Genomic DNA, 24,614 nt, shown 5'->3' on the forward strand with positions numbered 1-24,614 from the left:
GTTGAAAAAAAACAGAAGAGTAGGTTATCTTCTGAAATACCAGATTTAAAAAAGCTGAAATAAAATTCTCAAAATTTTTTGACAAGTAAGCTTAGGAGGACAGGAAGATGACAAGCTTGCCTGAGCACAAAGGAGAAAGGCATGGACGTGTTTACATCTCACAAACTGTTTCCCAGCTTGCTGGGCTGCAGAAACCATGATAACAAACAGGGCGAATGCCAGCTTTGACTAGACTGGCAGTGCTACAGGGGCCAACATGTGATCACTTACGGGGAACTATTCTTTCTAGTGTGTCAAGTCCAATTTTTCAAAACATTGGAACTGATAGTTTCCATCACTGCTCCTGGAAGACTAATCCCTCAGTTTATTACTAGCAAATATTCCACAACAGTTAGCATCTGTTCAAGCTACATTCCACCTCCTTCCCTCCTGCAATAATCTTTCATTTCCTTAATTGCGCCACTATCTACATCTTTAAGTCTTCCGGGTACTAAGATGCCCAAAAGCAAACAGTATCACAGTGATGCATTACAGAATTTGCCAAGCTCCCCTGATTCAGCAACTCTGTATTCAGCCCCAGGATTTTCTTTTAATYGCACAACAAACCCACATTTTCTATTTTCTGTCCAGCATATCTTCCCCCTGCCACCCTTTTCCCCCTACTGCTGGTTTTAAGCACTAAACTTCCACAAGGGGTATGGAGAGCTATTAAGGAGACAAAGCAGCCTCCTAATTTAAAATTTTATCCTGCTTACTGCTCAGGTACTCCACTTGATTTCTGAATGGCCACAGAAATGCAGGTGTATCAAAGAATGAATGGCAAAATGAGAAATTGTCCAGGCAGGGACAGCCTTAACCTAGCTGAAGTTTAAGGCACACATCTTTAACACAGTATTTACAGGAAAATATTTGAAAGCTGCATTAAATTGGCAATGTAAAGTTTGCTATGCTGTCTAAATCTGTTCTGATTTCTGGCCTTGAATTCTGTCCASTGCAATAAATCAAGGATGGCTGGTGGGAAATCTGAAGGCACAGCTGGACGAACCACAGTGATTTTTCTGCAATCAGTCAGTGAAGATCCAATGTATTACATTTTCCAGAGGAATAGAATTACTACCTGCTCTTTCATAGCAGTGGCTAATATTCCTGCTGCCTCTCTCCACACAGAGATYGCAAGCAATAACATTACTCATCTGGTGGGCAATCCTGCCTCCTGACAGCAGACAGGAAGCTCCCACCAATAAGTTGTTTGTAATACAAGGACAAGGATGGTGTTTGAAATGCAGTTTCAGTGCTGTGGAGGGTGCCACCTTCCATCCCTGTATTTCAAAAGGAGCATGTCCCAAATGGAGCCTAACAGTCCTCCAAAGACTGGCTCATGTCCATCACCTCAGCTGGATACCTCCAGTCACAGCTCCGTTGAATGTCCTGAAAAAACAACTGCTGCTGGAGGCTCTTTAGACTATTCAAGACCTCTGGAGAGAGTTCATGAAAGAGCACCTGTTTCTCCAGATCCTCCTCCTCCTCCTCTTCCTCCTCCTCCTCCTCCACAAGGTCATCAGGAGGCAAAGGAGAACATCTGGAGATGTAGCCCTGGTCTGATTGCACTGATTGTCTTTGCCCTTTGCATTGGTCATCTAAGACCAACTGGTGTTGCTTGTCAGCTTCCTCTCGACAGAAAGATGGCTCCGAAGGCATGACACTCTGCTGATAAAGAGAGTACATGAGTCCATTCAGCTGGTGTCTCAGTTCACCTGAAAGGTTTGCAGGACTATCATCTATTGCAGAAGCTTCACAGTCATCATGGAGGATGATGTTATTCCTCACCGGAAAACTTGTCTCCAGAAGAGGGACTCCTTCCATGCAGTCCTCATTAGTCAGCACATGATGACCAAGTACATTTTTATCTTCCATGGGAGAGACTAGCTCCACTACCTGAACTAGAGGGGCCTCATCCATAGGAATGGCCATAGTCTGAGAAGTCACATCCCCAGACAGATTCAGCTGAGGCTGCAGTTTGCATCCTCCGCTCTCACCTTCATGCATGTGGAGGTTGACGACATAACAGCAATTAGGATCAGGCTCCCGTAGGTGCAGCTGATGTTTCACAATTCCACCCTGCTCACTCAGCAATGAATCCACCTGACTGTCTCTGTTCATGGACTGCAGCTCCTCATCATTCTCCAAGCAGATGCTTTCAGTCTCAAACCAGTCTGGGTGCTCTGTCTGCCACTCCTTGAACTTTTGCATTGCCTCTTTCAACTTCCATCCACTAGGGGTATTGACGTAATTTTCAGCTGTGATTTCCTGGATTCGATGTATATGTCCTGGTTCAAACTTCTCCAGGTCCTGAATCCGAAAATAAATATCCTCAAACTTGTCCATCAGTTGGTATTTGGAAGTGACGTTGAATAGATCAGGTATATCCTTCTCACTACTTATCCCCTCAAAATAGCAGACTATGTACATCCCAAAACAGGCTGGCTTCTTGAAATCAGGCAGGATCAAATTCAAGGCTGGGGTGAACAGGTCTCCAGTTGGCTTTTGCTGATCTTGCTTGAGACACACAGGCTCACTCCCAAGCATGGCCTGCCATTTGGCCTGGGTGCCCCGTGAACATAAGATGATGATCTTTGAAGAGAGGTCTTCCATTTCCTTCTTTTGTCGAGTAAGCCAGGGTAATGCCCCAAGCTCCGAGATTTGATGATCTTCCAGCAGGTCTAAGGCCACAGCAGTGCCACAGACTGTCATGAGAAACTCGGCAAACTTCAGCACCACATCCACGTAGAGCACGTGATCAGCAGAGTACACAATCCAAACCTTTCGAGGCTTCAAGGGTGGCAGAGGAAGGTCTGGAGATRGCACCTCTGAAAGACAAAAGAGATTCATCCCAACTACAATTCTGAAATTGTAATAGTGCAAGCTAGCAACAATCAGCATAGGATAGTAACAAAAGGCTCTAATACTACCAGTTTTGAAGCTATCTCGGCAACATAAGCGGACAACATCTCGTTGTAGGAATTTAACATGGGAGTCCAGACAGTGGAGCTGTGGTTTACAATAACAACTAGATGATTCATAGAATTTCACCATGCATAAAAGTAAAGCAGACTGGCTTCAACTTCAACTGGTCTTGCAAGTGTAGCTATAATTCCCCCTGGGGAGCTGTATTCACCCCAAAGCAGTCTCCTGCTGTGATGGCTTAGATGATTAGCCAGGGTTCTTTTGCCAGTACAACCACAGCTGTGCCGACAAAAGAAAAAACACAAACAAACCAACCTTTACGAAATAGTTATCTCCCATTTGCCAAAGGACGGCATTCCAACTTGTATACTCTGTTCAGTGCTACCAGTTATTAAAAAGTTCCTTTTGACTAACCAGGAAGATCTTGAGGCTATGCTATTTTGGTTTTGAGAAGCACCTATAAAGGGGTAGAGCCCATGATAGCCCCTCCTGAACAACTTTTTCAGAATGCCTTACATATGGGAGCGTACTTGACAACACACAGGCAGGATCTCTTACCAGTTTGCAAGCCATTGTGGTTGCTCTTCCCTTGCTGGCATCCTGGAAGAGAGAAAGTTGCTGTCAACTCTAACAAGCAAAACAATCCCCTTAAAATAATAACTCCTTCCAAAGATTAGATTTGAAAGTCTCTGAGAGGCAAAACAGGAAGGGAGAAGCCTAATAAAAACATTAAATGAATACAGACTCTTCCACAGCCAATTTTGCTATGTGTTTTACTTTGTTTTTCCTTGGAGAGAAGGGTTGCACTCAAAACCAATTTTTTCCATCCTTCCCAAATCTGGCTGGCCTCTGAAAAATGAGGTCAGAAGCCCCACACCTTCTCCTACCTCTCCTTTAGAAGCAGCAGCTTTTTTTAAGATAGCTTTTTCTTAAGAGGCTTTTCTAAAGGAGAAGCTAAAGTGTCTCCAGGTACATCTTACAGATAATTTTTACATTGAGAAGTCCTTTGAAAGATTTTGATTACTCCTCTCAGGTAAAAACCCTCAGTGAATTGTACAGTCTCCCTGTGATAATTGCCTCACGGTTACAGCACAAAAGACTATGAATTTGTCTTTAATTACCTAATTTTCAAAACTGCTCAGTGTCAATTTCTGTGCTCCATTTTTCTTTTTCTGTCTTCACTGAAGAATGTTATTTAAACTCAAAATAGTATAGAAGTGAGTTTTGCAGAGACATTGGGGGACAGGGAAAAGACTACGGTCTCGGAAAACAGGAAGTTTCTATCCTGCAAGGCTCTTACACAATGCAGGAGAAAAATAAATGGAAGAGATAGCTGCAGAAACCTGGTTTAGTAGGAATCGAAGGGCTAAACTGTGAAGTCCCTTTTTTTCCTCCATGAGCTTCTTCTGAAACTCTGTGAAAGTGGAATGTCAGCCAGTGCAATCCATCTAGGTTTTACTTAACTAGGTGGTATTAGGATGTTACACAAGTCTTGTGATATAAACAAAAGAAAGCATTTACATAAGCATCATATCAGTGACAGAACATCACAAAGGCAAGGAAGAAAACAGTAAGAAAAATAAACAAAGGAGTAGGAAAGATTAGTTGTAGCGCTCGGCTTTCTCTTTCCAGCTCGTATGAGTCTTACCTGCTCGTTTTTTGGTCATACAAATGACAGCTGCTATGACTGATCCCACCAGTAACACACAGATCCCAGTGATACACCAATATAACCATATAATCATATCACCTATGGTACAAAAAGAGCACTCAGACACGGCTTTCAACAGCTAAAGCGTTTCACCCAGGAGCAGAATCTCTTGAGCAGCTGAAGCCAAGGTGGAATGACCATAGTTCTGCCCAAAGCTATGGGCAGACCACGCTGACAGCCCAGTACTTCTCTCCACCATCCCTCCCCAGCAATACCACAGACACATTTTAAAACAAAGTCCTGCTTTCAGGATGATGTTCTGCACTATAAGCTTGCTCCACAAAGAGCCATACATGGAAAACATTGAAACCACAGACCAATAGCCTTCATTGCTGAACAGTATGCATCCCATATCCTGCTTGTTCACATAATCTACCTTCTTAAAAAAGAATTTAGGGTGAAGTAATATTTCAATCCACAGGGTGTGTGTTTGTTTTAATCTTGGACAAAACTAGCTTTTAACAGGTGTTGTTGCAGCCAACAAAAAAATGTTAAATCATTATGCACATGATTTATCTTGACATTCATGAAGATGAATATATGCAAGCTATTCTCTCCCAAAGCTCTTTTTACTATGCAAATTTTTTGAACATTGAGCAAAGTGACAGAAAGTATTTTAAATTAAGACTCCTCTTGTCAAAATAGTGTTTCTCAAAGAATTTCATGCAAGTAAAGTACCTCCAAAAACAAATAATAAAAAAAATCATTCCGTAAGGTTCATACTGTATACAAATACTTGCCTTTTTAAAGCACGGTGAAATAACTCTACCACAACTCATGTTCTGAACTCAGCAGTGCTACAAGGGGATATTTCCTGACCATCAGGTCATTCCCAGTAAGGATCACATGTTATTCTATATGACAGGAAAAGAGCAGCAAGGGAAGTTTCAGTGTATTGGAAGGACTTCTTACCTGACGGGTCTGTACCTGCAAAAGATAGAGCTGCATTAAAACTTCAGCTCTCATCTATAAAACAGTAAGAATCTAATTTAGAGAAGAGAGGGTCTCACCTGGAGTCGGTGAACATGGGATGAAAGCAGAATGTCTCATGCAGTCTGTGCCACAGTTCACAAAGAACGGCTGAATCTGTAGTTGAAATAAATCCAGAAAACAGAAGCTATTCTTAACAGCAATTCTGTTCCCTACTTTACTCTCCCTCTGCCTCTTCATTCCCTAAAGCTCAGCACAGGGCACAGAATTCCCATTTCCCTTCAAAAACCAAGAAGATTAATCAATGATTTTCACACTATTCACTGTACATTAATAAGGCAGCGGGCTCCTGAGGTTGCACATCTGTTAATCCTTTTCCTGTGTCACTCAGACTTGGCTACCCTATACTAGAATGAAGGGCCACTGTCTATAGAGGATGCCTTTATGTGAGAAATTATTCTTTCAGGCATAACCATTATTTCCCTGATATGCATAACTGGGGATTAGCCAACCTCAGAACAAAACACTGTGCAAAAATATTATATTCAGAAGTTGTTGTTCATTGTCTTGTTGGTGAAGGAAGGACATAGGAACAATGAGACTGTACCTGAATTTTGTAGTTGCAACAAGCTCTTATGTTCTTCTCTATTTTGATTGTAACATTTACTTGCTGCTGTAGTCCATCCTGCAGAAATCAGAAGCAACTATTATAAGGGAAGGAAGAAGAAAACTGAGTGAAAGCCATAAGAAAGAAAAGGAGTAGAGAGGAGAATATGGGAAATGCAAGTTACTGGTGTGCTACAAAGAAGCAGAAATTCCTAATTTTGTTTGGAATCAGAAGCTCATAGGATGAAACAGATAAATGTCTTGGTGATCACTGCTGTGGGCAACTTGTGTGATAGAGATTAGAATGCAGTTAAAACAGCAGACTAAGGTTGCACAGGTAACAGGAAATAATTAAGGATGTCTTTTGCATAACTTTGAAAGCATTAACTTACAGTTTCTTAACAATGTTAATGTCTTAAGGTATTTAATGTTCACACTTCAATTAACAATTAACAGTTTCTGGTCTGTTTGAATTTAAAAAGCTGACTTAACACTGCTGTCCATGACACCAGAACAGATAAAGAAATTGTCCTTATTATCCATGGCATGCAAACAATATCTTTTCAATGTAAATACATTTTTACAACGATGAGCAGAGGCATACTCTGAAATGAGGTATAGTCACCTCTGCCAGGGATATATGCACACAGCTGTACATGCTGTGTCAGTAATAACTTCAGGCATGTCAGTGTGAGGAGTTCGAAGGATGTTAAGTGTGGAAGGAGTGGAAAGATTAAGCAAGGTGAATTCCAGTTTACCTGCCCTCCCTCAAGGCAGGATAGGGACTAATATCAAACATTCAGTATTCCTCCTCCCTCAGATTCCTGAAGGGGACAGTTTCTTACATCAGAAGACAACAGTCTGCATCTACTTTGATCTTCTCAACACAGGTTTAAGACCTATAGGAACTGATTCTAAGTTTAACTGGAACACCTCTTGCAAAAGCACTCAGTTTTGATTTCAAAAAACCAACAAACATAACATTTGATAAACTGCTTCAACGATTTATTGTACTCACTGTTAAAACTTTGCACCTCAATTTCGGTTGATTTATTTAGCTTTGTCTCCCAGGCACTGGCTTGACAAAGGAAGTAAAGCCCAAATCGTCCTACATCAAATTTCTGTCTCCTTTACAGGTGCTTACAGACTGCCCCATAACCATCTCATTGTTCACAAAAATAACACTGAATTGAGTCTTTTACTCTAATGCATTAGAAAAGATACCTTTGAGAACATCCTTTTGATCTTTTATCTACCAAATTCCTGAAGGAAAGCTCCCTCTTCCAAAGGCCAAATAAAAATCTGAAAATAATTCCTTGGAAATCACTGTTCAAGTACATTTGTTAGTTCTCCTAACATCATCTATCTGCTTGCTTTGTGACTATTAAAGAAATATTTATCTAAATTATCACAGCAGAAATTATTTGGAAGGTAATTACCTCAGTGAAATCATGTGTGACCACTTTACATTTCTTCTCATTGAGGAAACTGGCCACATGGATTTGATATCGGGCAGACTCCATCCACGGGTTAAAGCTCACGAGCAGAGTCGAATCATCTAGACTTTTACCTTGGATCCTGGGCTCCCACAGACTGCCTGGAAGAAGCGCAGATATTCAAGTTTTTCAGCTGTCAGAAAGATTTCAATGGGGCACCAATGACTGGTAACTCAAACAGACAACTTTTACCTGTCTTTATACATGGAACAGTTCTTTTCATCAGAGCGTCCTTGCAGTCTGCAGGAAAGAGACCATCAGTTGACAGGTCAGAAATACTGCACTTCCATTTAAGAAAAACACCCCCTTTATCAGAAGCCAGACACCTAACTTGGAGCCCTCCTTGAGGAGCAGAGACCTTCGTTTCAGTGCAGTAGCAAAATTCTGCACCAGAATAGTATCACCATTTCCAAGGTAGAAACTATCCCTTTCACTGATGTTATGTTTTTAAGGATGGAGGTAATTAATGAGAAAGACTAAAACCGTACAATGCTTCTAATATTATCAAGTATTAATGCTTAATCTTTGCTGGTGGAAAACTTGTGCAGAGAGGGTCATATGATAATACATTCTCAAGGGAGGGGGGTTACAACTTTATATTGGTCTCTGGACCTGGAGAGCACCACAGCCATAGATTCCTCCAAAAGTTTCTGTTCTAGGAAAACTAGAGGCTAGAATCTTTCTTGATCCTAAAAATGCTCTTCCACATTTACAACTCTCTTAGCTTAACTTACCAGACTGGCCCTGCTTTTTGGGATCTTTTTCACACTCAAATCCAAACTTACACATTTAGCTGTCTGGGATTTACAAGTTTCAGCCTAAAATATATTTCTCCTCCAGGGTCTGGAGGCAACGAAGGAAGGGAAACAACTCCCTACCATTGCTTGCTTAAACAGATGAAAGAAAATACTACTGATCTTAAATTTCCAACTTTGTCAAGTTCATGCCCCTGTAATTCACAGGTAAACTCTAATCAGGACAGCTCCCTGCAACCGCTGACCTTGACACAATGCACTAGGTTCCAGAAGAACAGAGGGGATCAAAGCTAGAAAGTGCTCTGCATAACCAGTGCAAAAAATCAAATGTCTTCTCTCCTTTTCCAGCTGCACACTGACTGACACACCACATACTTTGTAATTTTATAACTACAGAGTTGTGCTCCAAATCTAAGCAAGTTAAGAAGAAAATGATGGACCAGTTCAAGCTGTGTATTAAACGCCAAATGTTTAGAAACTGGTCAGGTCAGCCAGAGAGTACTGCAGATGCTCAGCATATTCAGGCAAAAAAACCCCAAACCAAAAACAAACAAAAACCCCAGGTTCTTTTAGTTAGAGAAATATTCTCATATGCACAAGAAAGGGTCAGACACAAAACTCTATCAAGATTCTTGGTAAACTTTGCCTAACTGTGCCTTTTAAATCAAACCTTTGGTGCCTAAAATTTGACATCAGAAGCTAGATTTTACTCATCCTGATTTGGAAGTTTTGGTCTGTACTTCCAGCTTCCACAAGTACAGGGGCAACTTCCAAAGATTTCAAATTAAATAGAAGCAGCACTGATGGCCTGTAGAGAGCATTAAAGATTAGTCCAGAGTCCCATTCAACTAGATGGAATATCTTTTTATCTGCTCCACTGATGAATGTTTCAGCAACAAAATCCAGCAAATATAATTTATCATCTTCAAACAGCTTCTCAGAGGGGCACCTATATTAGTCTTCAAATTTAATTATGAATTTCTGTTTAACCACAGCCACAGCAGAACTCCTAATGAGCAATATCTCAGAGTTCAGGGCCCCAATCCCAATACTCTGTCCAGCTTTCTAGAGAGCACAAACATTTTTATAGCAGTCTCTTCCATCTAGGAAGTCACTAGTTACCCAGAATGAAAGTGTCTGGCCTCCACTGCATAGTTCTTCCACATGCACCTTCTTCCAAGCAGAGATTTGTGTGTTATCTTTCAGTGAGAGGATCCCAGAAACAAGAATGGTGACTTAACATAAATGATATAGGCACTTTGGGGATAAACTACAGCAGCACTGTAAAAAAGACTAGCACCATGACTTTTCTAAACAGCTATATTCAGAAAGGACAAGAGTCTTGTGATACTGTCATCCCATTGCCAAACTTGCTCCCAGTTCAAGTACCTGGTCTAGAAAAAAACCCAGTCCACAAACTATCAAACAAAATCCCAAGCTCAAGGCCTAATGAAATAGAGCAACTCTTACCGGGCATCGTGTAAGGCATGGACTTGCAGTTGTAGTCTCCATCCGTACCCAGTTTGGGCAGGTGGTAGACAGTCACTTGGTAAGTCTGGCCAGGTTCCACCTCAAAGCGGTCAAAACTGAAGTTCCACTGAAACAAAACATTCAGAAGGACTTAAAATCAGATAGTTCAAGGTACTGAAATTAACAGTTGACTTGTTTTTGTCCCATTGTGTTCCTTCATCCTATATGGCCTTTTTTTGAAGCTTGACTGTTAAAAAAGGAGACCCAAAAGCCTTAAATAAACCAGTCCCCTGGTCTTGCTTTCTTGTCTCAAATTCTCATGTTTGGATTGAGAGGAATACAGTTACTTYTTGGGATTTCTGAGCTGATACAACAATCTCATGTCAAACTCAACTGTGTGGACAGTTTCCACTAAATTACATTCTGAACTGAAAGGAGATTAGATTAGAAAATGCGGTTTTGAGACTAAAATTTTAGTCCTATATGAATCTTGCAGTGCCTTGCAAGTGCTAAGCATTTATAATTGCAACTCTACATGTATAGATCTGTACCTGGCCATTCCATGTTTTTTCCCCTCTATACTGCTTTTCATATATCAGCAATGCTGTGGAAATGCTGAGGAAGGCATAGGGTCCAGAGGGTAAATTAACTTCAGCCCAATTCGGTGAGCAAAGGAATGAAATCCAAATTCCTATTGTTAAAGGGAGCTGCGGATGCTTGGCATTTTTCTGATGAGTCTCCTAATCTGTGAGCATAAGGTGGAAAGACAAACTCCCAGGTTTGGGCTTTTATCTACAGCAGGACAGTGCAGGAGAGAATTGGAAGCACAAGGAAAGATTGAGTTAAAGACAGTGTCACAGCTGTCAAGTAGAAAGCAAAACCTGCTACAATTGTTCATTTTAAGAACATCTAGAACAACCACATGTGCTAGGCACTGAACTGAGAGCAGCAAAATATCAGAAGGCATTTACAACCTGAAGGACAGTAAAAGTGAAAGAAACCAAGATAGGTAAGGAGCTTGCATGCAGTTACACAAAAGCGTAAAATAAACTGGAAATTACACCAGGCCTCAAGCGCAGCATCTGCATCACTACATCAGCTCTTCTGACTAACCGATTGGTGTTTTTCATTATTAGACTTGCTATATGACAGGAGAAGCTGAAACAAACCCATGGACTAGAAAAGATAGTTTAGAGCCCTTTGCACTCACCCGGCCTCCATCTGGACGGACCTGAAGCGGCAAGTTGTTCTGAAAATCAAACTGGGCACAGATTTGCTGATTGCTGTTCACCTGCATCACAGCCAGCTCTGCTCCCCGGAGATACTGGATGCTCGCTGCAGGCACAGGGATGGAGAAGTTTTTCTTTTCCTGACAGCTCCGTGTGCACAGGTCACAGCCCCCACAGAGCCTACCACTGAGCCTAGTCTTGTCAGTCTCGCTGCTCTGAAGTCCTGGGGACGCTGACACAAACATGTCTAGCCACAAAAAAGTGAGCGCACAGGGCTGACAAATACCACATTCAGATTATAGTTTGTCCTGAGCAGCAAGTGCTCCCTCCGTGCAAATGAAGGGGTAGAGTGGAAGGTAACTTCACCCTTCCAGGAGTCCTGGCAGCTCACAGCTTGCCAGTGTTGTGTTCAGCCCTGCCTCATGCAATTCTGGCACCAGAACAAATATGCTTTTATTTTGGCATAAACAAACCCAATGAGCACGTTTATAACCATGACTACCAGATGACTATGTTATCTGAACCACACCTGCTTCTACATTAATATGGCTATACTGAGATAATAACGCTATACAGACCAGCCCTCAGACACAGGCCATGCAGAACTAGAAATGTATTTCATTCTGCTTCAAATCAGTGCAAAACTGTGGACAAGGGTATGCAAGGGGAACACCATAAATGAATGAAAAATCAAAGATGTTTGGAGAGCAAAAAAAAACTTACTGGTACTTGTTAAGTACCTTGTTGACTTACTGGTACTTGCTAAGCTTCCAGCAATGAGACAATTATTTCTTTATCAAGATACATGTGCATATAGGAAATCTAAGTCACAAGGACTGAAGTATCCTAAATGGGAAGAACTTGCACTAGGTTAAGGATAACAGCACATAAGCAACTCATTTGTTCTGCTCACAGATGAAGTTCCCCTAAGACAGCCGCAGTCACTGCTCTGACAGAACAGCTCTTGAGAAGGTACTGCTTGCAGTGGGAGCCTCCTTTCTCCCCTCGCTACTGCAGCAAAGGTGTGTGCCACTGTTGCATTCCCTTTTTATCCGTTTTTCACATTTTACATATCTTTCCATACTAACAGAAGCATTTTAAACTCTGTTGAAGGCCCAGCAAACCCAGAGCCCCGGTTCAGGCAGCAAGAAACCATCCTCCAAAATAAACAACAAACCCAAAACAAAATGAAGCAGTCAAACTGCCAAATCTCTAAGCTCTGCTTCCATGAGTAGATCAGCAAAAGACTTTGAGTACTAAGTTTCCTCTCCGTCCTTACTAGATCACACCTAATTCCTCCGTTTTGTGCTCATGTTAAACAACCACCACTTACCATCAGTGGCCACTTTCCATTCTATCCGAAGAACAGGGAACAATTTTCCATCCATCTGATGGAAAACATCAGAACAGACATGAAGACTACTTGGAGCAGAAGGCGTCCACATTGAAACTCGCAGCCAACTTGTCTCCATGCAGGTACCTATCCAGCAAATGAAAGCTGCTATTTAGGAGCAGGGCAGAAGAAACTCTTCCCTTGACAAAAAATTTGGATTTCAGTAGTGTTTTTGGTTCTGACAACAAATTACCACTAGTCCTAAATTTATCTTGCTTCCCTCTCTCCTGGTATTTTGCCATGCACAGCAATTTCTTAAATGTGTATGCTGCCTTTTATGGGATGGCACAAGAGCAGCTTAATTGAAATTACGGTCTGCGCTTTGTCCCCAGGGTACTCAGAAGGCAAAACTTGGTGACAGTTTATTAAGACTGCTTCACAATTAATAAAGGCAGTTTTCAGCATGTGCAGACTCAAGCGTGAACTGGGAAATTCAAGTACTCTAAATGGTCCGTAATCATCTGAACTCATGCATTCTAGTAATATATTTCCTCTTTTCCTTAAAATCCATGAAATGGATTATTATTGCAATCTAGTCTGGTTAAACAGATCAAGTAAGTTTTCTCAGTACCTCCTGCAGCAAGTCCATACCTTGTTGTGGAACCAGCTCTATGTTAGAAGACTAACACTAATTTCAAGCCTTCCAATGATAAAAAGGTCTATCAGATACACAAGCAAAGCATCCAAGTAGTTAAGCAAGTTGTTCCAACAGTTAATTACTTTCTGTTTAAAAAGTGCTTTATTTCTAATCTGAATATATGTCTCACTTCAGCTTACAGCTCTTATTAAACCTTTCCTAAACTAATAAGCCCTCGGGATAGAAAAATAATTAATGCCAGTCAACATGATGCTATGAAAAACAGGTCCTGTAATCTCATCCAAAAAAAAAAAAAAAAAGTCAGGTATGACAGGCTTTATGGACAGACAATCTTCTTAGACTTATGTAAGRCATTTGACTTGCCATCAGAGCATATTAAAAACAGCTCCACTGAATATCAGTGAAGTACAAACATAGGAAGAACTGGCTGACAAATCTCAAGGTCATGTTGCCAGTGGGAAATCATTAGTTTGAATGTTTTTAATAGCCCAGTTGGGGAAGGGGAGCATAGACCTGATGCTATGCATTTTTAAAAGCGTATATCACAAAATCATATCAAATACCTGAGTCGCTTCATATACTGGAGCCATTCAGACAAAACTTTTTGACATACTATAATGTACATATAAGTACAAGTTGTGTAGGCCACATATATCTAATGAGAATTTATAAACTGAGTAACAGTACTTCTGAAAACCTAGTAGAAAAACTACTGAACATGAGCTCCTTGTGTCATGCAATCTATGAATCATATGATCAAGCTAGCACGATCACTGTACATGTCAAAAAAGAAATAAAAATAGAACAGGTAAAATGGCAGGTAGAATTCAGGTTTTGGAGAGATCGGTATGATATTCTTTGGCTTTTTCCTGTGTCCACATTAAAATGATGTAATACTGAAATGAAAAGCAAAGAATGAATTTGTAGTTTGACACCCCCGCCCCCCCCAAATAGAGGCAAAACATGTAGTTTCACTTTCAGCTTAAGCCAATAAAAAACACGCTGCTAATGAAAGGCTGCTCTTTCTTGGCTACATTTTCCACTTAGTTCCTTGCAAGAGTTCAGCAGCCACCGGGCTGTGCGATGAACTTGTTCAGAAACTGATCCAGCAAACAAAATGTCACCATTTCTTCAGTGGGCTACTTGGCCAGGGTGAGCTCACCGAAACAGCTCTGGCTGCCAGCCACAGCTGCTGGCATTGCCTGGGAGGGAGCAGAGGCGGGGCCCAGAGAGCCAGCAAGGACAGAGTGGGGAGCTGCACTTCCCAGCAGCAGCTTGCTGCTACAGTGCTGGATTAGCTCCCCCATCAGAGCACACTTCCGGGCTTTTTTGCTGGGTTGGTGATGGGAGCTCTCATCTGGGAGTGGTGGAAAGTTGGTGCCATCCCTTTTGACGTCAGCATATTTTTAGGCTTAGGAAAAAGTTAGACCATTTTCAGATGCTCATTTTACAAAAAAAAAAAAAAAAAAAATCTAGAGGAGTCTAGAAAAGTAACATATTCCAGGGCAGAGCGTACCAGGCACTAAAAAGTCTTTTCCCTAGAGGAGAAAAACAGCTAGAACCAAAAGGTGGAATTTAAGCCAAACAAACTCAAATAAGGCAGTGTGTTAACTAACAGCGGAGCTGCAGTTGGGCTTAGCTGTGCTGTCAAGTTGCACTCTAATGGCCAGCTGCCAATGCAAATCCCATTCCATCTTCTGCCCCCCTTTCTTGCCAAAAAGAGTTTAAAATCTTGTTATTTTCAGCACAGTCAGCTCCCTGGTCTGGCTCGCCAAGCAAGGCTGCGTAAATACTTGTGCCTGCACAGTACAGGGTGGGCACAGAAGCAGAAACGAGTCTGCTTAGAACTGTTGGAATAAAATACCAAGGAGTTCTGCAGATCTATTCAGGTGTCTCCCATATACCAAATGAACAACTGCTTTTTTCTTTTCTTTTTTTATATTATTGATAATTCTACTTAAGTATATCAGATCTGTGCCATGGCTAAGATCTGACTCCTTACACCTGATTTATCCAATGACACCTATGTTCAGTACAGCTTATGATGATTTCAGTTTCCTTTTCCAGTTCATTGTACTTTATGCCTGATAATTTATATTTGTTGTCCTCAACAGTACCACCACCCCTTTCCTGCTGCATTCTTTTTACTTCTAGTTTATACATTAATTTTTCCATCAACAAGTACTATTATAGATGGTGAGCTTGTAATGAAACCAACATTTATAGACAAACTTGTCTTTCTTTAAAAATTGACTGTCTGAGCTTTTAATAGAAGATAAACAATTTGGGTTGTGTTTCACCCTCCCCTCCTGCCATGAACTCTACCCTGAAAAAGAGACTAACTTCACATTCCTCTTTTGGATAGAACCCATTATGGATCAAATAGAAAACTCCTAAAGCCAGGCACAATAGCAATGCTTCACTTTGCATCTCTCTGATTTTGGTAAAAAGAAGTTGCTGCATGAAGACAGTTAAAAAACAAAAAGGTCTGATGAGAACACCACAAAGAAGAAAAAAAGACTTACTGTTTCTTACGAGGCAGTTTAAATCCTGTGTGGGGGGGGAAAGAAACAAGAACATTACTCACAAAATAGAAACTGGCTTGACATTAATTTGCTTCTATTTGGTGTCAGGAGAGGGGCAGGTACCAAACAGTTCAGTGAACAGCAGCACAGACAGGCTGGAAGAATTAATCATCAGAAAAGAACGCATAAAGTTTAAGCAGAAAAGCAAAGGACACCGGTATGAAACCTCTGCACACCTGAAGTCTGCACTTAAGTGACAGCAGTAGCAGCAATAATAGAATGAAATTGAAAAGAAGCAAAAAAGCAAGATGATGATAGTAAAAACCTTTCAAAATCCAAGACTATTAAAACTAAAACCAATGTGACATGAAATACTCTGCTTGAAATAGACAGGTGTGATTTTAAACATCACTGCTACCCAGCACTGATTATAGTGGTAACACTTGCAAGGTCTAAGCACACCCGACTGGAAGCATGAGCTGCCTGCAGCCCAGTTTGCCACTGAAGTACTAGATTACGTGTTGCCTAACGAAGAGCATTTCTCTCATCTTACGTTTGGGATCAAAAAACACTGTGCAAAGATGCTCAAAAAACTAAAATTGGACAAATGATGGGTAACACACAGCAACAAATGCTCCTTTCCTCAACAGAAAGGCTGAAGTAGTTACGGCTGGTCTTTTCCCTGACATCATGTAAGAACCAGGGAAAGGAGAAAAGACAAACCCTTTAGTAAACACCAGGCGTATACGGAGGATGTGGTGTTTTTACTTTCAAGAGATAGAGGTATGCTTTAGAGTTGATCCATGACAGAAAATATTAGAATTAGACTCCTTCCTGTTGAAGATAAGGATGCCCTGAATATGAAGAATCAAGCAGAGGTTATATGGACTCCGCCTGGTTTTCCCCATATACATTTTGTTTTTTCTGGAAGACCCCACAGTCACTAGAGAAAACAAGCATGTAAATTTACTTGGTTAGTGCGGCACAAAATCCTAGTGATGATAAAGTGTGAAGTTCTCACTGACTTAGCAAATCAAGATAAAGACTAGGTTCCCTCCCACTCTTTTTCTCTGCCTTGACGTATGAAGSTGGCATGCTGTTGCTGCAACATAATTCCTGCAGACACAAGGCAGTGGTGTTTTTAACCTCTGTGTAACTTGTTACAGTCAACTCAAGGTGTATGTGGGGCTTGGGGCTGAAGTAAAAGCTATCTATGGTTGTGTTTACTGGGATTTTCATAGGGATGGCACTTGATAAAGCCAGCTTTCAGTACCTTTTCCATAGCGAACCCATAATCCAGCCCAACAAGGAGGGCTGAAATTTCATAGCCATTAAGCTGGCATTAGACAGCACCGCTGCCAGAGACACAACACTACACTACCCTTCATTTACACCCCAGCTTTGCACCCTCCCTGTGCTGGCACAAGCATTTAGGTGGCTACGTGGGCATCTTGATCCAGGCTAAAACCAACCTAAGGGGAGGAAGGAGGAAGTCTGCTGTGAATCAGGTCTTTCCCCATTCTGGTTTGCTGCACAGCTGCTCATGCAAGAAAGGCCATGAACAAGCCACCATGTCTGGAAAGGCAGGGGGACACTACTCCTCACCGGCCACACTGGCTTCTGTCCGCTTAACACACACACAGGACTACATCCTAGCTTGAGGCAAGTCCTAGTGAAGGCAAAACATCATAGTAATTAATAAACTTTGCAGTATTTGAAATAAATGTGGAAGATAAGTGATGGATGAATTCAGTTATCATACAAACTACGATGAGCAACTCGTTATTTTAAATGTGAGTTGAGTTCCACTGACTAAAATGCCTTAAAAAAAAAGCTTAAGACATTAATGGTCACACATCAACTAATGTATCTGTTCTCACAAACCTTCAGCTAAAGCAGGCAGATTTGACATTAAGCTCCTCAGGCTAAAAAAAGAAAAACTGGAAATCTCTTCCAGGCCTTTGTTACAGAAATCAATGAGATAAACAAGTATAAATCCGCTCTTCAGGTGTCCTTTACAGGTAAACACATCCACACACTGATAAGCAGTAATACAAAAATACCTCAGCTACAGTTATGTTAAAAAGATTCAGTGCAACACTTCAACTGTATAATATTGATCAACTTTATTATAATTCAGGAAACACTGTTTCATTTCAGTGAATTCAAAGGAAGGAATCTGCCTAATCAGTCACCCTGACTTTTTGAACATACACAAATCTATACAACACTTTGCCTGAAAACTAAACCTTGATAAAGGACTATTTTCCTACTAGCTACCTAGCAATGGTCCTCTTCATTTTTCAATTAAAAATTTAAGTGAAATCATCTTTAGGATGCTAAGTTAGGATTCAGGCAACGTCCCACAGTTGGCACAAATATTCCAATTACTTTTTACTATTAAAGTTTCCCTTATAAATGGGGTGGGGGGGAAGGGGCATAAGCAGCGACATATTTAACCTTTCCTTGCTGCTACCCCATTCTGTTCCCTTCCTCCTCCTCCCTGACCCCAAGCATTAGCAGCTCCTGTGCAGAAATCCCGTCTGCTCCTCCCCTATCTTTACTCTGGATCTCCTTGTAGTTTCCAACTYGCTGGTGGATCCTCAACCTCATTCCCAGGCTGCAGCACTAACAACTCTGGAAACATCCAGTGTTTTACTATATGGAAGTCTCAAGACAAAAGCCACCAAAAGCTGCTCTGCACAGGCCAGAGGAGCTCTAGCATAACCAAGAGCAAATTGAATCTATGCACTTAAATGTCAACCAGTAAAAATATGCAAGAGGTACTTTTCATTATTTTTAGTGCACTCAAAAGGTCAAAACAGTCACAATTAAAGGAATCAGCTTAATCAATTTGAATATCAAATACCAATTTAGTCTGTGAATTACACTCTCACAATTATATTGCACCAATTTAAATTACTGCAGACAAACAGGCAGGCAAATCCTCCACAGAGTATTTGATTTCATCAATCTTAAGAAAAAAATGCTTTACAAATACATATAAAGGAAATGTTATTACAATTTTGTGCCTCCAAAAAATCAGGGATTTTTTGCACTGGAACATCCACATGCAGCATCTGCAACCTAAACCTTTTGACAATGGAAAAAAACTAGAATGCAACAACTGAATGCTGATTAAACCAGAACTAAACTAGCTAAGCTGCGTTCACTGAAAGAGAAAAAAATATAAATTGTAGCTACCAGTATGGAAAAACAGATTAAGCTATGAAAAGTATTTACTCCTAACATTTCAAATGCTTAATCTGACTTTTTTTTTTTTGGCAAAGCATTTAACCTGACAACGCCTCTTGCATCAACAGGCAACAAAACCAATGGGCTACTAACCATGGTCTTTTTTCCCCCTTAGGTTAACAACTTCTGTTAAAACCTACCACTTAATATTAAGTCATTTTGTCCTTGTGCTGTTTCAGTTATCAGTAATTACTGTAAATTGCACCATGATAAAGCCCTTGTATAAATTATAATACATTATTTGCCTAAACAGCAGCAACATCTGCTTTCATTTGAGTGTTAGTGTTTCTGTTTATTAGCAGATAAGACATGGTTAACCAAGGAAGTGCTGCAATTTCCTTTTTTTTTGTTTTGTTACAGATATGAAGATTGATCCAGCACAGCAGGCAAACAGATTCGCTCTTCACCCAGGTCTGCTGTCCCAGGTGAAATGTTTGCAATGATGTTGTCAGCAGGGATGAGACTGTCCCTTATCTGGCATTCATTAAAAAGGCAACAGCTGGACCAGGCGCCATCAGTTTGTTGACAAGGGTTCTGGACTAACTGAAATTTGACATTTAAGATTTCCCTTAACCTTCAGCACTGGATTTCTGTTGGGACAACCAACTATAGTTATTCCCGTAGGTCACTATTCCCCCAGCTCCACTCAAGGTTTTGAGGGGGGCTACATTCATACGTCTTTTTCTACCCCATGTTAGCCTCTTCATCTGCTGTGCAAGTGGCGTTTGGTTACCTCTGGCTGACTACATTAAAGCATGTTAAGCTGCCACCAGTTGGTGGTTTACCACAAGAATGAGAAGGATCCTCCCTCCATGGGGCAGCCTGCACCCCCCCTTCAACTGTTGGCCCGCTCCCCTTCCCATCCCCACGGTGTTACAGGGATGACTTAGCAGCCCCAAGTGCCTAGAAGAATAGTTCATACGGCCAAGAAGGTCTCTCTGTTGGCACAGGAAAATGAAGACAGCAGCAGGAGAAAACCAAATCACAATGCAGGCAGGGATGTAAGAACCCTGAGGGATTCCTCAAAAGCAGTCACCAGAAAACTCACCTCCTTTTAGGATACTAAGCTGCAGCCCATATGATCTGGACTGGCTGCAGCTGAGGATGCACTTTTATGCCAGAAAGTGCAACTCCAGAGAACGATGGCCAAAAACCAGGAAGCAATTAAGAAAATGCAAGTCAGTTTTGCAGTAAAATAAGTCAGTCCTAAAGTCTGAGTSAAACTAAGCTGCAAACAATTTCTGATTTAAAAAAAAAAAAAAAACACCCACGCAGCAATTCATCTTTATTCTGCTCAAGCAGATCTATTTCCAGGATGCCCTACAAATTCAAGCTTACGGTTAAGAACTGCCATCACATTATAACATGATGGTTCTGTTATGAGTTCTCTGCATTTATGAACTGGATGCAAAAGTCACCTAAGAAATCCAGTGGCATCAAGTAGTTGATTAAATCCTACCTTGGACATGCTAGATAAGAAAAGTTCCACCTTCCCTTATGCATGGATATGTCATCTCTAATCGGGAAAAAGCTCTAATACTCTCTCCTCCCGACAAATCTCACTTCTTGTTGGAAGCTGGACCAATGCTCAATTTGATAGATTTCCTGTGCTGTTGGGGGCACGGCATCTACTTCCCGGTTTGCCCTGCTGCATCTTCAGCCCCAGGAGGAACTGCTGCTGCTGCTGGTGGGTTTCCCTTCCGAAGGGCCAGGCAAGTCCAGTCCCCCCTGACGCTCTGAGCTCCCTCATAAGCTACATGAGCAAAACTGTGGTCAGCAGAAATACTTAACCTAATTTCCCCGTTTGAGCAAGGAGAAGGTTAGATGATACGACAGAAATAAAACTACACAGATGATTCTTTCCACTCCCCCACATAAAGCTAGGAACACATAAGTAGCATTTACAGGACTGAGGTGTGTGTACCAGGCAGGATACTACAGACGAGCAAGCAGACAAATGGGAGGAGAGGGGACAAAAATGAAGAGCTCTACATAAAAGSCAMAGATAGAGCCCACAGGTAGGCAATGGGCTGTGCACATTATTATAGAAGAACTGGCTTAAACAGAGATGTTCTCTTCTCACCATTTCGCTATCACCTTTCAGGCCCACCAAGCAAAGCTGCAAAGATATGATGCATAAAAACGAAAATAAGAAGATTGCAAAGTGATGCACGAAACAATGATCAGTAGATGAGGACAGGCACAGTCAACTTTTCATATCTGTCACATGCTCACAGAAAGTTAAAAAATACTTTCACTTTTTTTCCCACCCAAGCTTTATTCTTGCTTTTGACATCAAAGAAGAAAAGACCACATACAACATGAACCACACAAATCTGAAAAATGGAACTGATTAAAAGCACTGTGTCACAGCAATCCAATCATTAAGTTAACAGAAGGCCAAGATTTCCCAGCAGGATGCTGTGGTAACCAGCAAAAAACTGCATTGAGCTGGGAAGGTATCCAACCTTCCTTTAAAAAATGGCTGCTGCTGAATGGGAAGGGCTCCAATCTCCCAGAATTTGCCTCTCACCTATAAGCTATTCCATACGCTTCCCAAAGCTTGACCAATTTAAAATTTACTGTAATTTCCCTTTCCTGATTCCTCACTTCTCAGAAGTGGAGATTGCTAGGACATTCATATGTTACAAGAATAACTACTGAAAGATGTTTAATGCTAGGAGGAAATAGCCATCTTCCACAAAATTGTTGTGATATTTTTAATTTAGCCGATCAACAGCAAAGGCAGGTTAACATCTTTGTAGAGAAGACACAGGAAAAGTCTCTCATGGGTACCACCACCACTCACCTTCATGAAAGGAGTTACATAAACGTCCTCTGCAGAGGTTTTCAGTGCATATACATCAACTATATACACCTATCCAACAGTATAAAGATAGCAGGGTTATAAACAGTGTTCCTCCAGGACACACGACATGCTGTGTCATAGAACAGTCACAGCCCAATGACTAAACATGATGATTAAACACTTCACTATGAACAACCAGATGGGTATTTAATCTGAGGGATGTTTTTTCCCCACGCACACTATAAGGGCAGAACCCTACCTCCCCACAGATGACATATTCAACAGTTACTAGAAAGAACTAGATTTGCAACTGTTATTCCAGTCTTACAGCAGAGTAGACCTGATGAAATGGTGGTGAGTAGGCTCCATTAAGTATATTTGTTGTCATTTCAGTAAGATGAGCTCCTGTTCACAAGAGTTTAATTTTATTTTTTTTTTTAATTATTACAGGTGTCTGCTGATATGACACTTTTCCTCCTCTGCCTCTTCTCCAAAACAGCCTTCACCAGATGAGAGTTTTGCTGAAAAGCCACTGTTACTTGCCCTGACCTCCTCTAAAGTTCAGTAACAGAAATGTGAGTGCAGTGGGTTAGAAAAAGGAAGTGTCTCACTGACCTGGCTCAGCAACAGCTTCCCTTTCAAACCATGCTGCAGTCACCAATTGGCAGGATTACTGAATCACCCTCTGAAAACAGTGCATCCGACAGAGAAGGGGAAGCTGTTTTCAACTGTTATATAGGAAAACTACCATCAGCTGAAACTATGTGTCAACAGCTTCACAATTGCTTCTAAAGAGGCTGCTACAGGTTTGTGTAGGCCAACCGATTTTTCATAAATTGGTCTGCATTTCAGAAAATGGCTTATTGAAAGAGCAACCGAAGTAGCAGGCTTATGCATTCACTGATCTACGAGCACACCCAGTGCACAGGGCAACATGCCTCCTCAGCAAAGGTCAGTGATGTATTGGCAACACTCTCACTGAGAAATTGCGGTTCACTTCCCTAAAAAAGGATGTGCAACCAGGAAGACAGAGTCAGTCAAAGCCCAAGCATCCAAGGACTCACAGAAACTCCATAATGCATTATTCTCAAACTTCACATGACTAAGAGAGTTTGGACACACGTGGCTATGTCAAATGTCTAAGCAATGCTGTAGTCTCCCCTTTCCCTAAAGTTTTGCATTTTGTAATTCCCCAGTGTCCAGGCTATAGTAAAATTGCAAAAGTAGACTGTTTTCTTGGGGTATTTTTTAAATACCCCAAGCAAAGTCAGCACAGGAGAGGCTGGGGAAACATGGATAAGTTTATGGTCAAAYATTAGGACAGGAGGCAGAATATACAATGAATAAGAAATGTGTAAGGAAGAGATTATAGAGGAACAAGAATATCAGTCTGGGAGAGGGCTGGGTCTCTTACAAGGACAGAAAGAAGGGACTGGGATCACAGGACATGTTCATCAGCTCAGTATTCAGCATATCAGAAGTTTAAATTAGTCAGGACAGGAAAATATTTCTTTAGGTCACTACACCATGGTAATTGTGCTGAAGGCTTCACCCAGTGATGTATATAGGGGAAGACACTGAAATGGGAGATGTGCTGTGGAACAGCTGGGATCTATGTTTTCTCTTAAAGGTCACATTTTCTTCCTGTAGCTGGCCACACATATCCTGATTTAATACAGAGAGGGAAATTTTCTTTAGAAGAGCTAGAAACATGAAGTTGAAAAGAAGGTGCAGCATGCTACAAGAAGCAAATCACTTATTTACCTATATGCTCATTTATAAATCTATCATCCTAAAGGAAACATTTTGCTTCACATATGAGTAACGACATCTGAATAGCTGCCTTCTCTAGACTGCTGGTAGTGCATCATGACATACAAGTCTTTCCAGCTTGGAAGATAACTACCCATTATCCTGTGATTATGCATGCACTATTATTGTTATTATTAACAAAAGAGAGATCTCCCCCCCATGTACTTTTTTTACATGCATCTTAAATACTTTTCCCTCAAATCAAAGACCTGCTAGGAGTTCAGGCCAGCCCAAAAACAGTTCACACTGGTTAGTTCACTTCTTACATATACCACATCTGCACTTCTCTTATTTTACATCCTCTCTGCCTGGTTGCACTGGGAGGAAAGACAACTAAAAGCCAGCCTTTGCAAAACTTCAGAAACACAGATAATCTGTTTAACTGCTCCTTCAGCAGGGATCCACAGTTTCCACCCCAAATTCCCTTAACTGTAAGGAACAGGTTAAAACATTTAGGACATTAGGCAACCCCAGCTATTAGCAAAGACTCACATCCTGCCCGGTTACTTCAGGCAGTTTGAGCAAATCTCAGCCCAGGCCCCTCACAAACGTTAGTGACAGGCGCTTCCTGCCAGGGATCACATGACCGGGCCAATTTTGTGGTATTTACAATTTTGGTTTTAACATGAAGGTAACGCAATCGCTTTGTTATGTACAGCTGCTTTGTTACATACAGACCACAGCAACCACAGGCCCAAACTGTAGAGAAAAGAGGGAAGAAAAAAAAAAAAGAAGAGTACTGGTCCTTAGTTGAGCAACAGGGATGACACAGGGATGCAGTCAGCAGCAGGGCCGCAGCGGCAAGGCCGGCGGTGCCACAGGGAACAACGAGAGCGGCCACCGGGGAGCAGCGCTCGCCCCAACCCGGGCAGGGACAGGCTCCTTCGGGGGCGCCGCGCCCCTGCCCTCCCCGCCGCGGCCGCCGGCCCTTCCCCTCCGCCCGGGGAAACGGCGCCGCAACCCCCGCGGCGAAACGCGGCCCGGGCGGCGCCGCTCCACAGGGAAGGGGCGCCACCGCCCTGTCTCGCGGCCGCCGCGCCCCTCCCCGGCCCCCCGCCGCG

General features: G+C 41.7%; 1 protein-coding gene across 3 annotated transcripts in view; it reads right to left on the reverse strand.

The window, feature by feature from the left end:
- The window catches only part of IL17RA (interleukin 17 receptor A), a 24,982-nt gene continuing 368 nt past the window's right edge, over positions 1–24,614 (reverse strand). Inside the window, exons 1-13 of one of the 3 annotated variants that reach the window (XM_026070405.1) lie at positions 21,742–21,770; positions 15,678–15,702; positions 12,495–12,641; positions 11,143–11,267; positions 9,933–10,059; positions 7,900–7,947; positions 7,651–7,808; positions 6,213–6,290; positions 5,686–5,761; positions 5,588–5,602; positions 4,613–4,714; positions 3,523–3,564; positions 1–2,867 (exon numbers count right to left, since the gene is read on the reverse strand). In XM_026070405.1, the coding sequence (XP_025926190.1) occupies positions 1,354–2,867; positions 3,523–3,564; positions 4,613–4,714; positions 5,588–5,602; positions 5,686–5,761; positions 6,213–6,290; positions 7,651–7,808; positions 7,900–7,947; positions 9,933–10,059; positions 11,143–11,267; positions 12,495–12,641; positions 15,678–15,702; positions 21,742–21,747 (2,463 nt within the window). In that variant the 5' untranslated portion in view covers positions 21,748–21,770 and the 3' untranslated portion in view covers positions 1–1,353. Of the gene's footprint in view, positions 2,868–3,522; positions 3,565–4,612; positions 4,715–5,587; positions 5,603–5,685; positions 5,762–6,212; positions 6,291–7,650; positions 7,809–7,899; positions 7,948–9,932; positions 10,060–11,142; positions 11,268–12,494; positions 12,642–15,677; positions 15,704–21,015; positions 21,034–21,741; positions 21,771–24,614 lie in introns of those variants that run through there. The other 2 variants (XM_026070406.1, XM_026070404.1) reach the window with 2 other exon arrangements.

The sequence above is a fragment of the Apteryx rowi genome, unplaced genomic scaffold, assembly GCF_003343035.1.
Source record: "Apteryx rowi isolate R43461 unplaced genomic scaffold, aptRow1 scaffold_31, whole genome shotgun sequence".
Taxonomy (NCBI): domain Eukaryota; kingdom Metazoa; phylum Chordata; class Aves; order Apterygiformes; family Apterygidae; genus Apteryx; species Apteryx rowi.